This window comes from Sapajus apella, unplaced genomic scaffold (assembly GCF_009761245.1).
Source record: "Sapajus apella isolate SASKATOON/1434 unplaced genomic scaffold, GSC_monkey_1.0 scaffold12, whole genome shotgun sequence".
Taxonomy (NCBI): Eukaryota; Metazoa; Chordata; class Mammalia; order Primates; family Cebidae; genus Sapajus; species Sapajus apella.
In genome coordinates this window covers 35,709,121-35,723,044 of record NW_022436952.1, presented here as the reverse complement: position 1 = coordinate 35,723,044, position 13,924 = coordinate 35,709,121, and the positions used below count along the sequence as shown (strand labels likewise).

General features: G+C 41.2%; 1 protein-coding gene across 4 annotated transcripts in view; it reads left to right on the top strand.

The window, feature by feature from the left end:
- ATAD5 (ATPase family AAA domain containing 5) overlaps window positions 1–13,924 on the top strand; it is a 64,469-nt gene that overhangs the window by 7,080 nt on the left and 43,465 nt on the right. For all 4 annotated transcript variants that reach the window (XM_032280944.1, XM_032280945.1, XM_032280947.1 and 1 more), the window contains exons 3-6: window positions 567–675; window positions 4,329–4,493; window positions 8,658–8,784; window positions 10,349–10,430. In XM_032280944.1, the coding sequence (XP_032136835.1) occupies window positions 567–675; window positions 4,329–4,493; window positions 8,658–8,784; window positions 10,349–10,430 (483 nt within the window). The remainder of the gene's footprint in view (window positions 1–566; window positions 676–4,328; window positions 4,494–8,657; window positions 8,785–10,348; window positions 10,431–13,924) is intronic.

Here is a 13,924-nt window from a genome sequence, read left to right as displayed (position 1 = left end):
CAGCTCACGGCAATCTGCCTCCTAGGTTCAAGAGATTCTTGTGCCTCAGCTCCTGAGTAGCTGTGATTACAGATGCGTCCCACCGTGCTCTGCTAATTTCTTGTATTTTTAGTAGAGACAGAGTTTCACCATGTTGGTCAGGCCAGTCTTGAACTCCTGACCTTAACTGATTTGCCTGCCTCGGCCTCCCAAAGTATTGGGATTGCAGGTGTGAGCCACCATGCCCAGTGAGTTTGACTTACTCACTGTGTGAGGTGGAATCACTGGTTTGAAACTGATGGGAATTATTTTTTTCTCCCGTTTTAGAACAGTCCAGATTGGAGCCCTAGTTGGTTCTTAGCTATCTGTCTATCTACGTATTTCTAGCTATCTATCTGGAAACAAGGTCTCACTGTGTTGACCAGTCTGGTTTTGAACTCCTGGGGTCAAACAATCCTTCCATATCAGGCTGCTGAGTAGCTGGGATTACATGCAGACACCACTGTACCAGCTCTATCTTATCTATATTTAATTGAGATTCTTGTATGTTATAATCATGAAAATGTTTCTGAATGTTTTTCTTTCAGAATGAAATTCACCAGAATTAGTACTCCCAAAAAATCCAAGAAAAAATCTAACAAAAGATCTGAGAAATCTGAAGCAACTGATGGAGATTTTATTTCTCAGACTAGAAAGGTAATTAAAATATTAGAGAGTCCTATAAGTGGCATTCTGTTTCCCTAAAAAACAAATAAAAGGCCAGGCACAGTCGCTCATGCCTGTAATCCCAGCACTTTGAAAGGCTGAGGTGAGCAGATCATGAGGTCAGGAGATCAAGACCATCCTGGCTAACATGGTGAAACCCCGTCTCTACTAAAAGTACAAAAAATTAGCCGGGCGTGGTGGCGCGCGCCTGTAGTCCCAGCTACTTGGGAGGCTGAGGCAGGAGAATCGTTTGAACCCAGGAGGCAGAGGTTGCAGTGAGCCGAGATCATGCCACTGCATTCTAGCCTGGGTGACACAGCGAGACTCCATCTCAAAGCAAAAACAAAAATAAGATACCAAAAAACCCCACATTACTATTGGAAGTACTGAGCCAAAAGAAAATTCGTGTATTTCATAAATTGGTTAACTACAACCCTATGATAGTTTTCACTATTATCTCTTTCCTCTGGTTGATTAAGATACCTTACTGTGAGGTGAAAGCAACTGATAAAGGCAGAGTATAATTTACTTATGAAAAGCTTTCTTAGTGAGTTTATATTGTGATCAGTTTCCCTAACACTACCGATCTTAGTTTGGGCTGCCGTAACAAATTATTGTAGACTGAGTGGCTTAAACGACAAATATATTTCTCACAGTTACTGGGATTGAGAAGTGCACAATCACACGTCAGCTGATGCAGTGTCTGATGAGGTCTGCAGATGGCCGTCTTGTTTTCTCACATGGTACAGAACATGTAGAGAGAGGGCTCCACCCTCATGACCTCCTAATACCATCACATAAAGGGTTAGGATTCCAACATACGAATTTTCAGGAGATACATTCAGTCTGTCACAGTACCTATAGGTCATGATTGATTTTTTGGCTTATTTCTGTTGATTAGAGACTCAAAAACAGAGTTTCTCAATCTTGCTATTATTGACATTTTGGCTGGATAATTCTTTGCTGTGGAGGGCTGTCCTGTACATTTAGCAGCACTCTGGCCTCTATCCATAAGATGCTAGTAGCACCCCAAGTAACTCCCATATTATGACAACCAAAAATGTGTCCAGTCATTGCTAAATATCCCCTAGAGGGGAAAATGATCACTTCCACTTGAAAAATGACAGATCTAAAGGGAGAGGTAAGATACATAAGAATGGTTTAGTTGTTCTGCAAAATAAGCTCCTTGTCCCCACCAAGGCAGAATTGGAGTAGGTACAGGGTATGTGTGTTTCAAAAAAGCCACCAAGGTGACTCTGAATTAATCCTTGGGTGAAAACCACTTTCCTTTGCTTTTATTTAACAGCTGTCATTTTTGACATCACATTCTAGGCACTGTGCTTAGTGCTCAACATCATTAATCTCATAAAGTAAATATTATTTAACCCTGTTTTGTAGATGAAGAAACTTGCTGTTAGTTCATGGGATAAGGAAAAGACTTTTATTTGTGACTCTGGGAAGTCTCTTTCCTAGGGTTACACAACTGTAAGTAGTTAGAAAGATGGTCTGTAGTCTTTGGGAAAACATGCAAGATTCCAGCTGATTGTACCACAGCTAAAGGTTAAAAAGTTCTCTGTGGTGAACTTTGTCCCATATATTTTATTTTTCTTAATTCTAGAAGACAGCTTCAACTTTAATTTTTTTAGAGATACGTCTTGGTTTGCCTCATGTACTACTTAAAATTGGGATTTAATAGTAAATTTTCCAGCAACAGATGTCTCAAAATCAAATGTATCCAAATTAGGACCTTTATCCAAACTTAGATCAGTTATTTTATCTCAGCCTGTTAATGAACCTCTTACCACACAGCCCTTGTTTACTGAAGCCTTATCCAGGCTTGTGTACTAGCTCTAGGAGAAAATCTTAGTAATTTTCTGGGTGAGATTTTCCTTTTTTCTTTTTCTTTTTTTTTTTCATTTGTTATTTTGTAGAGACAAGCTCTTGCTATTTTGCCAAGGCTGTTCTCAAACTCCTGAACTCAAGCAATCCTGCAGCCGTGGACTCCCACAATGCTGGTATTACAGGCATGAGCCACTGTGCCTGGCCAGATTTTTCATGTTTCTGTGAGAATAAGGAGTAAACTGGTTCTCCTAAGAACCCCATATTGATAACAGTTTATTGTTTATCTTTGCAGATAATAGTTTTTTAATAGTTATATTTTTTCTCTCCAGACATCTTTTCTCTGCTTAAATGTATATATTTTTTATAAAGGGATCGATCATACAATGTAAAATGTTCTGGATCTTTCTGTGTATAAAACATAAAAACTTGTTGAACTCAATATGGAAAGCACATTGTCTGGAAGATAATATTTAAATGTACATGGTCACATTGTACGTCAATGGCAGTGCTAAGCCTGAAGGTCAGACTTTATTCTTACCTGATGCCCTTTTTCCATATCAAAATACCTTTTCAACCTTGCTCCAAAGGATTCAGCCTAAAATACTCTGTACTCTAAACTACTATGTTGTAATTCTTGTTTGTTTTTTTGAGACAGTTTTACTCTGTTGCCTGGGCTGGAGTGCGGTGGCATAATCACGGCTCACTGCAGGCTCAATTCCCCAGGCTCAATCCATCCTCCCACCTCAGACTCCCAAGTACCTGGGACTACAGGTTTGCACCATCATGCCTGGCTAATTTTAAATTTTTGTAGAGATAGGGTCTTGCTATATTGCCCAGGCTGGCTCCGAATTCCTGGGCTCAAGTGATCTTCTCTCCTGGGCCTCCCAAAGTTCTGGGATTATAGGCATGAGCCACTGCACCTGGCCTTATGTTGTATTTTTTATGTAATAGATCTTCTTGCTCTGTCTCTGTTTCTCTCTCTATATATATATGTAGGTATGTGTGATGTATATACACATAATGATACACACAATAATAATGTACACTATATAATTGTACTATACCTGTTTGTACTCTTTCTTCTTTGTCATATATAAGAACCTTGGGACTGGGTATGGTGGGCCATTCCTGTAATCCTAGTACTTTGAAAGGCCGAGGCAGGCAGATTACCGGAGGTCAGGATTTGAGATCAGACTGGCCAACATGGTGAAACCAGGTCTCTACTAAAAATGCGAAAATTAGCTGGGTGTGGTGGTGGGCTCCTGTAGTCCCAGCTACTTCAGAGGCTGAGGCAGGAGAATCGATTGAACCTGGGAGGGGGAGGTTGCAGTGAGCTGAGGTCATGCCACTGCACTCCAGGCTGGGCGGCAGAGCTAGACTCTGTCTCAAATAAATAAAAAAAAAATAACCTTGAGGCCAAGGTCCATGTGTTATTATATTATTTTCTTGATAGTATCCAGCCTAGAGCCACACATACAGTAGACTGGTTAACTGTTTGTATTCGGAAAGTACTTTGCTTGAATTTGGCGACTAAAATTTAAAGATACACTGCCAAGTCTATACTACAGACATCCTCTTGGGTGTTTTGTTCACATGTATATTTATTTACTTGGATAATTTCAAATAAGAAATAAAGGCAAATTAATAATAACTAGATACATTTCAATGTAAGGTCCCTGGTAAGATTTGAATAACCATTTCTTTATTGATTATTTAATGTGATTTGCGATTGTATTTTTTTCTATTAGTAAATATAAAATATTTTCCAGTGATATAAATTAATATTTCAATTTTTTGTCTAGGCAAGCAATGCTTCCAAAAACATATCAAAAGCAAAACAATTGATTGAAAAAGCAAAAGCTTTACACATCAGTAGGTCAAAAGTGACTGAAGAAATAGTGATTCCCTTAAGGCGCTCCTCTAGACATCAGACACTTTCTGAAAGGAAGAAATTGTCTGAAAAAGAAGTAAGTATTACAAATATCTGTTGGTATAAATTCTCTCCTATTTTGCTGTTTGGAGTGGGAGAAGGAAACTATTACAAAGTTATAAGGTAGGTTTGTGTGATAGCTTGAAGTGGTAGAAAGAATATTATTTTCAGTTTTGCTTTAAAAGTTCTGCTTTTTTTGTTTGCAGAATACAGTTTGAATCCTAAGATCTTTCACAGGCTGAACTACCTCTTCCCTTTTTTTTTGGTTTTTGAGACAGAGTTTTGCTCTTGTTGCCCAGGCTAGAGTGCAATGGCATGATCTCGGCTCACTGCAGCTTCTACCTCCTGGGTTCAAGCAAGTCTCCTGCCTCAGCTTCCCAGGTAGCTGAGATTGCAGGTGTATTTTTAGTAGAGATGGGATTTCACCATGATTGGCCAGGCTGGTCTTGAACTCCTGAATTCAGGTGATCCACCTGCCTTGGCCTCCCAAAGTGCTGGGATTACAGGCGTGAGCCACTGTGCCTGGCCCCCTTCCCTTTCTTCAAAACAACTCTTTGCTCTAGTCACACTAAATTCTTCATTTTTCCCTAAATGGTGCAGTTTTCACGGTATTCATTTTATTGTTATCAGCTTGAAGTATACGTTCCAGGTACTCTATTCTATGTGAGGAATTCCTACTCAAGCTTTGAGATCCTGCCAACTGCTAGTACCTCCCCTTTTGAAAAAAATACTTAAGTTGTGGCTGGGCATGGCGACTCATGCCTGTAATCCCAGCACTTTGGGAGACTGAGGCGGGCGGATCATGAGGTCAGGAGTTTGAGACCAACATGGTGAAACCCTGTCTCTACTAAAAATACAAAAATTAGCCAGGTATGGTGATGTGAATTTGTAATCCCAGCTACTCAGGAGGCTGAGTCAGGAGAATCTCTTGGAGAGGCAGAGGTTGCAGTGAGCCGAGATTACGCCATTGTATACCAACCTGGGTGACAGAGTGAGACTCCGTCTCAAAAAAAAAAAAAAACAAGTTTAATTGAGATATAATTCATATACCATGTGCTTCACCGTTTAAAGTGTACAGTTCAGTGGCATTTGTATATTGATAGAGTTGTGCATTTATTACTATAGTCTATTTTAGAACATTTTCATTACCCCAAAAATAAACTCTTTTCTTCTTAGTTGTCACCCCCAATCCCCTCATTCCAACAGCCCTAGCTAACTGCTAATCTTTTTTTTTTTTTTTTTTGAGACAGAGTTTCACTCACGTTACCCAGGCTGGAGTGCAATGGCGCGATCTCGGCTCACCGCAACCTCCGCCTCCCGGGTTCAGGCAATTCTCCTGCCTCAACCTCCTGAGTAGCTGGGATTACAGGCACGCGCCACCATGCCCAGCTAATTTTTTGTATTTTTAGTAGAGGCAGGGTTTCACCATGTTGACCAGGATGGTCTCGATCTCTTGACCTCGTGATCCACCCGCCTCGGCCTCCCAAAGTGCTGGGATTACAGGCTTGAGCCACTGCGCCTGGCCAACTGCTAATCTTTTTCTGTCTCTAGGTTTGCCTGTTCTCGACATTTCATATAAATGGTATCATATAATGTGATTTTTTTTGTGTCTGGCTTCTATTGCTTAGGATGTATTTTCAGGATTTATGTTGTAGCTTCATATTTCTTTTTATTGCCAAATACCCCTTTTATCAGTTGATGGACATTTATGTTGTTTCCACTTTTTGGCTGTTCTGAACATTTTACCAACTCCTTCAAGCTTTGCTTGTATTCAAGACTCTTCTGGTGTAATATATAAAAAGAAAAAATAACAACAACAAAAAATAATGGCCTAAGCACAGTGGCTCCTGCCTGTAATCCCAGCACTTTGGGAGGCTTAAGTGGGCAGATCACGAGGTTAGGAGTTCGAGACCAGCCTGACCAACATGATGAAACTCCACCTGTACTAGAAATATAAAAATTAGCCAGGCATGGTGGTATGCACCTGTAATGCAATCCCAGCTACTTGGGAAGCTCAGGCAGGAGAATTGCTCGAACCCGGGAGGTGGAGGTTGCAGTGAGCCGAGATTGTGCCACTGCACTCCAGCCTGGGCGACAGAGCAAGACTGTGTCTCAACAACAAAAAATAAAAAATAAGGCCGGGCGCGGTGGCTCAAGCCTGTAATCCCAGCACTGTGGGAGGCCGAGGCGGGTGGATCACGAGGTCAAGAGATCGAGACCATCCTGGTCAACATGGTGAAACCCTGTCTCTACTAAAACTACAAAAAATTAGCTGGGCATGGTGGCGCGTGCCTGTAATCCCAGCTACTCAGGAGGTTGAGGCAGGAGAATTGCCTGAACCCGGGAGGCGGAGGTTGCGGTGAGCCGAGATCGTGCCATTGCACTCCAGCCTGGGTAACAAGAGCGAAACTCTGTCTCAAAAAAATAACAAAATAAAAAAATAAAACAAAATAAAATAATGAAAGCTATGCTGATGCCTTCAAAACAAGTAGTTTCTTTCCTGATGTGTACTTTACTTTTGTATATTTTTTAGTATTGATAGTGCACTCACCATGCTGTATTATAACTAGTTTAAACTATCCGCTCATGGATTAGCTCTCCCTTTCTCCTCTATATTCAGATGTAACATTTGAGGCCAATTCTTGAGTTTTGCCTGTGTGTTCCCAGTTTCTTCTATATTGCCTCACATATGGTAAGTGCTCAGAAAATCTATGTTGATGACAGGAAAATAACAAACTTCATTCTTTTTTTTTTTTTTGAGATGGAGTCTCTGTCGCCCAGGCTGGAGTGTAGTGGCGTGATCTCTGCTCACTGTAACCTCTGCATCCCAGGTTCAAGCAATTCTCCTGTCTCAGCCTCCTGAGTAGCTGGGATTACAGGTGGGCGCCACCATGCCTGGCTATTTTTTTTTTTGTATTTTTAGTAGAGACAGAGTTTCACCATGTTGGCCAGCCTGGTTTTGAACTCCTGACCTCAGGTGATCCACCCGCCTCAGCCCCACAAAGTGTTGGGATTACAGGTGTGAACCACCGCACCTGGCCAACAAACTTCATTCTAATACATTTCTAGGGTGTGCAGTTCTAACAGGGCTATAACCAGACTTTTTATAACTTGGTCATATTGACTGTTTATTTGGAATACAGTCTGTTAGTTGCTTTTTAAAAATTTTCTTCATGTGAATGCCAGGTCATATGTTAGTTCAGTTATTTATTTATTTATTATTTTGAGACAGAGTCTCACTCTGTTGCTCAGGCTGGAATGCAGTGGCGAGGTCTCAGCTCACTGCAACCTCCTCCACCTCCCAGGTTCAAGCAATTTTTTCTCCTCAGCTTCCTGAGCAGCTGGGACTGTAGGCACATGCCCCTATACCTGGGTAATTTTTGTATTTTTAGTAGAGACGGGGTTTCACTATGGGAGGCCGAGGCAGGTGGATCACCTGAGGTCAGGAGTTTGTGACCAGCCTAGCCAACATGGCAAAACCCCAGCTCTACCAAAAATACAAAAATTAGCCAGGTATGGTGGCGCATGCCTGTAGTTCCAGCTACTTGGGAGGCTGAGGCACAAGAATCGCTTGAACCCAGAAGGTGGAGGTTGCAGTGCTTCTGCCTCGGAGACAGAGCGAGATTCTGTCTCAAAACAAAACAAAACAAACAAAAAAGAGCAGATGTGGTGGCTCATGCCTGTAATCCCAGCACTTTGGGAGGCTGAGGCAGGTAGATCACTTGATGTCAGGAGTTCAAGACCAGCATGGCCAAAATGGTGAAACTCCATCTCTACTAAAAATACAAAATTAGCTGGGTGTGGTGGTGTGTGCTTGTAATTCCAGCTACTTGGGAGGCTGAGGCAGGAGAATTGCTTGAACCCGGGAGGTGGAGGTTGCAGTGAGCCGACGTTGCATCACTGTACTACAGCCTGGGCGACAAGAGCGAAACTCCATCTCAAAAAATAAAAATAAAAAAAATAAAAAAGAAAGCCCATGGTCATAATAAACTCACTCTAATATCATATAAACTTGTATGATGTAAGCTTGGATTCCTGCTATTCTGGCATGTGTTTTCTGTTTCTATCAGGTAATACCTGATGGGGAGATGTATGGAGCTGGTAATTATTTTTTCTATGGTTTCTATCTGTGATTTTTTTGAAATTTCAGTGACATTAATTATATGACTTAATTAAATTTCTTTCTCTTATTTTGTTTTAGGACTCAGTTATAATAATAGATTCAAGTCCTACTTCTTTAAAGCATCCAGAGAAAAATCAGAAGAAACTTCAGTGTTTAAATGATGTGCTAGGAAAAAAACTTAATACAGCCACTAAAAATGTACCTGGTAATCAGATTTAATAACATTTAGGATGTATATTAGAATGTTTGGGTTTTTTGTTTTGTTTTGTTTTTGTGTTCAGGGGTATTCTGAATGTGCTCATGATTCAAATTTCGTATCTTATGTAAGACTTTAACTGTATTATATTTCTATTTTAATAAGTAAAGTTATGATACAGTGAAGAGTTTTTTTTTTTTTTTTTTTTTTTTTTTTTTTTTTTAATCAGAGTCTTGCATAGTTACCTAGGCTGGAGTGCAGTGGCATGATCTCTGCTCACTGCAACCTCTGCCTCCCGGGTTCAAGAGATTCTCCTGCCTCAGCCTCCCAAGTATCTGGGACTACAGGCCTGTGCCACCATGCCCAGCTATTTTTTGTATTTTTAATAAAGAGGGTTTTACCATGTTAGCCAGGCTGGTCTCAAAGTCCTGCCAGTGAAGAGTTTTTCAGGCTGGGCGTGGTGGCTCACGCCTGTGATCCCAGCACTTTGGGAGGCCAAGGTGGATGGATCACAAGATCAGGAGATGGAGACCATCCTGGCCAACATGGTTAAACCCTATCTCTACTAAAACAAAAAATTAGTTGGGTGTGGTGGCATGTACCTGTAGTCCTAGCTACTCAGGAGGCTGAGGCAGGAGAATTGCTTGAACCTGAGATGTGGAGGCTGCAGTGAGCCTAGATCTCGCCACTGTACTCCAGCCTGGGTGACAGAGTGAGACTCCATCTTAAAAAAAAAAAAAAGGCGGGGGGTGTTTCAAAGAGAAATTGAGCATATTTTAATTTAATGCATTTCTGTGTATCCTTTGGCTTTGGTTAAGTTGGTGGTTCCTAAACCTGACAGATCATAAAAGTCATCATCTGAGTAAATTAAAACATTTAATAAATCTTTTGGTCGTTCCTTAGTCATATTGAATAAGAATTTTCAGAGGTGGGTTATAGGAATTTCTAGTTTAAAAAAAAAACAGTTCCCCAGGAGATTCTGATATTGCCAGGGTGAAAGAACAGATCATTATATAGGAATTTTTTTTTTTTTCTTTTTAAAGATGGGGTTTCACCCTCATGGCCAGGCTGGTCTTGAACTCCTGACCTAAGGTGATCCACCTACCTCGGCCTTCCAAAGTGCTAGGATTACAGGCGTGAGCCACCACGACCGGCCATGGAATTTTTTTTTTTTTAATTGAGATGGTGTCTTGCTCTGTTACCCAGGCTGGATGATAGTGTCACAATCTCAGCTCACTGCAGTCTTCACCTCCCAGGTTCAAGCTATTCTCCTGCCTTAGCCTCCCCAGTAGCTGGGATTACAGGCACTTGCCACCATACCCAGCTAATGTTTGTATTTTTAGTAGAGACGGGGTTTCACTATGTAGGCTAGGCTGGTCTCAAACTCCTGACCTCAAGCGATCTGCCTGCTTCGGCCTTTCAACATGCTGGGATTACAGGCATGAGCCACCGTGCCCGGCTGAAATTTTTTAATTAAAAAATTAAATTTGTAAAAGCGAAAAAGATGTTTTGAAAGTAGCTGAAGGTGGAGATGGTAAACATTGATACTAACCTAACTATTTATTTTTCTAAGGAAAAATGAAAGTCGCTCCTTTATTTCTTGCAAGAAAAGCACAAAAAGCAGCCGATCCTGTCCCTAGTTTTGATGAAAGCAGGTAAGACCAATACAGATTTTTAAATGCCAAAATATTTTTATGGAATGTATTTGTATTGATTTGCTTACTGTGATGAGAAAGCATGTGAATTATCATTTGAAGCTCTAGTAAGTCCATTTTAAAAGATGACAATATTGAGTTTGGGACAAAAAACTAAAAAAAAGAAAAAAAAACTTAAAAAGAAGAAGAAAAAATAAATAAATAAAAGATGACAATATTGACAATGTTGCAACTGCTATTTGAATATCTTGGTATTTTGCAAATGCTTTGCCCATCGCTAGATAAAACAGAATAATAAACAAGCAAACCGAAAATACAAAAAGCTGATTATGAATTTTATTCAGTAAATATGTAATACCTACTAGTATGCACCAGGCACTGTTTCTGGTATCAGAGATATTATGGGGTAAGACAGGACACATTTCCTGTCCTCCTAAGGCTTAAGTGGAGATGGGAGACAGTCTATGATTAAACATTCATTAGGCCAACAAATGAAAAATTGCAGTTGGGCTAAGGAGAGGTAAATTCATACTGAGAAGGTTTGCTCTGATTAAAGAAGGCGTCACTGGGGAAATGACATCTTAACTGAAATCTGAACGATGGGCAGGAGTTCACTGGGGAAGGAACTGTGTTTCAGCCAGAGAGAACAGTCTGTGTAAAGTCCCTGTAACTGGAAGGAGCTGATTGAATGCTCATGTGACTGAAGCACAGAGAGCAAGTGTGAGAGGTGGGCGCCAGCCAACATAGGACCTAGGAGGCCATTTTAAGGGATTTTATCATTATGCTAAGAGCAAATAAGAAGCAGCCAAAGGGTTTTAAATGTAAATATGAACATAAACAGAGTTGGATTTTAGAAGTTTAATCTGCCTGCTGGATAATACAGAATGGCATGGAAGAGGGGTTAGAGTGGATGTAAGTCCAGGTGTTATGAGATGATGGGGGTGAGGACTAGGTTGCTGAGGATGACATACGAAAAGATTCTGGGAGATGAATTAAAAATCTCTTGATGATTAATTAGACTTGTGGGGTGAGGGTGTGGGTGAGGAAGATATAGTATGACATGTAAGTTCTAGTTTATGCACCTGGATGGCATGATGGAAGAAGATCAGGTCCAGGAGCATCGTGGGTTCAGATTATCTTTTCTTTCTGTTTCAGTTTTTTTGAGGTATAATTATATATTGTTAAGCACACACAACTTAAGTATGCAGTTTTGACAAGTGCATCTTATCAAGAAATAAAATCTTTCTTTTAGCTCAGGAAGGTTTTGTGTCCTCTTTTTCTATTATCCCCACCAACACTATCATGACAAGATTACCAAAATTTTCTGATTTCTGTTTCCATCAGTTAGTTTGATTTCTGTTACCATAGATTAATTTTGTCTGTTCTGGAACATCACATAAACTTCATGTCTGTATTATTTTGTGTCTGGCTGCTTTTGCATAGTATATACACCCACAAACACATATACACGTAATTTTTTTTCTTTAAGGCGGAGTCTTGCTCTGTCGCCAGGCTGGAGGATGGTGGTACAATTACAGTTCACTGCAGCTGTGACCTCCTAGGCTCAGATGATCCTCCCTCACACCTCAGCCTCCCAAGTAGCTGGCACTACAGGCATGTGCCACCATGCCCAGCTAATTTTTTGTACTTTTTTTCCTTTGGTAGAGACAGGGTTTGCCATATTGCCCAGGCTGGTCTTGAATTTTGGACTCAGGTGATTCACCTACCTTGGCCTCCCAAAATGTTGGGATTACAGGTGTGAGCCATGATGCATGGTCAACTCTATTAGTTCAAAGTATATATTTTGGTGAGCTTTGTCAGTTATACACACAGTGAAACCACCACAAACAAGATACCAAATTATTTCTACTACTTGCCTGAGACGTGTCATGCTCTTTTACAGTCCGTTCTCTAAGTGGCCCCAAGCCAGCCAAATGCCAGTCTCTTTTCTGTATACTAATTTATATTTTCTAGAATTTTATGTTAATGAAATCATATAGTATGGGCTCTTTTGTGTCTGGCATCTTGCAGTTGGCATCATGATTTTGAGATTTATTCATGTTGTCAAATACATCATTAGTTTTCCTTCTCTTCTCTTCTCTTCTCTTCCTCTTCCTCTTCCCCTTTCTCTTCTCTTCTTCTTTCTCTTTCTCTTTTCTTTTCTTTCTTTTCGTGACAGGTTCTCACTCTGTTGCCCAAGCTGGAGTACAGTGGCATGATCTCGGCTCACTGCAACCTCTGTCTCCCAGGTTCAGGTGATTCTTGTGCCTCAGCCTCCTGAGTAGCTGGGATTACAGGCATCTGCCACCATGCTTGGCTAATTTTTGTATTTTTAGTAGAGACAGGATTTCACCACGTTGGCCAGGCTGGTCTTGAACTCCTGACTTCCAGTGATCTGCCAGCCTAAGCCTTCCAAAGTGCTGGGATTACAGGCATGAGCCATTGCGTCTGGCCATATGTTTGCTGAGTAGTATTCATTGTATGGATATACCACTTTTTGTCTCTCCATATACTTATTAATGGACATCTGGGTTGTTTCCTTTTGTCTTTTCCCTCTGCTTTAAGAGATGGAGACTTGAATGGGCACGTTGGCTCACACCTGTAATCCTAGCACCTTGGGAGGCCAAGGTGGGTGGATCATGAGGTCAGGAGTTCGAGACCATCCTGCCAATATGGTGAAACCTCATCTCTGTTAAAAATAACAAAAATTAGCTGGGCATGGTGGCGGGCACCTGTAATCCCAGCTACTTGGGAGGCTGAGACAGGAGAATTGCTTGAACCTGGGAGGTGGAGGCTGAGTGAGCCGAAACCGTGCCATTGCACTCCATCCTGGGCGACAGAGCGAGACTCTGTCTCAAAAAAAAGAAAAGGAAGCCGGGCGCGGTGGCTCAAGCCTGTAATCCTAGCACTTTGGGAGGCCGAGGCGGGTGGATCACAAGGTCAAGAGATCGAGACCATTCTGGTCAACATGGTGAAACCCCGTCTCTACTAAAAATACAAAACATTAGCTGGGCATGGTGGTGCGTGCCTGTAATCCCAGCTACTCAGGAGGCTGAGACAGGAGAATTGCCTGAACCCAGGAGGCGGAGGTTGCGGTGAGCCGAGATCGCGCCATTGCACTCCAGCCTGGGTAACAAGAGCGAAACTCCATCTCAAAAAAAAAAAAAAAAAAAAAGAAAGAGAGATGGAGTCTTGCTTTGTTGCTCAGCCTGGTCTTGAATTCCTGGGCTCAAGCAATCTTCCTTCCTCAGGCTTCAGAGCAGCTGGGACTCAGGCGTGCACCACTGCACCCAGGCATTTCCAGTTTTAAGCTATGGGGAATAAAGCTGCTATGAATACTCACGTATAAGTCTTTGTGTGGATACACATCTTCATTTCTCTTTTTAATTTTATCTATTTGAATAGCTATGTAGTCATATTTCATAGTTTAAATTTACATTTTTCTTTTTCTTTTTTTTTTTTTTTTTTGGGCGGAGTTTCGCTCTTGTTACCCA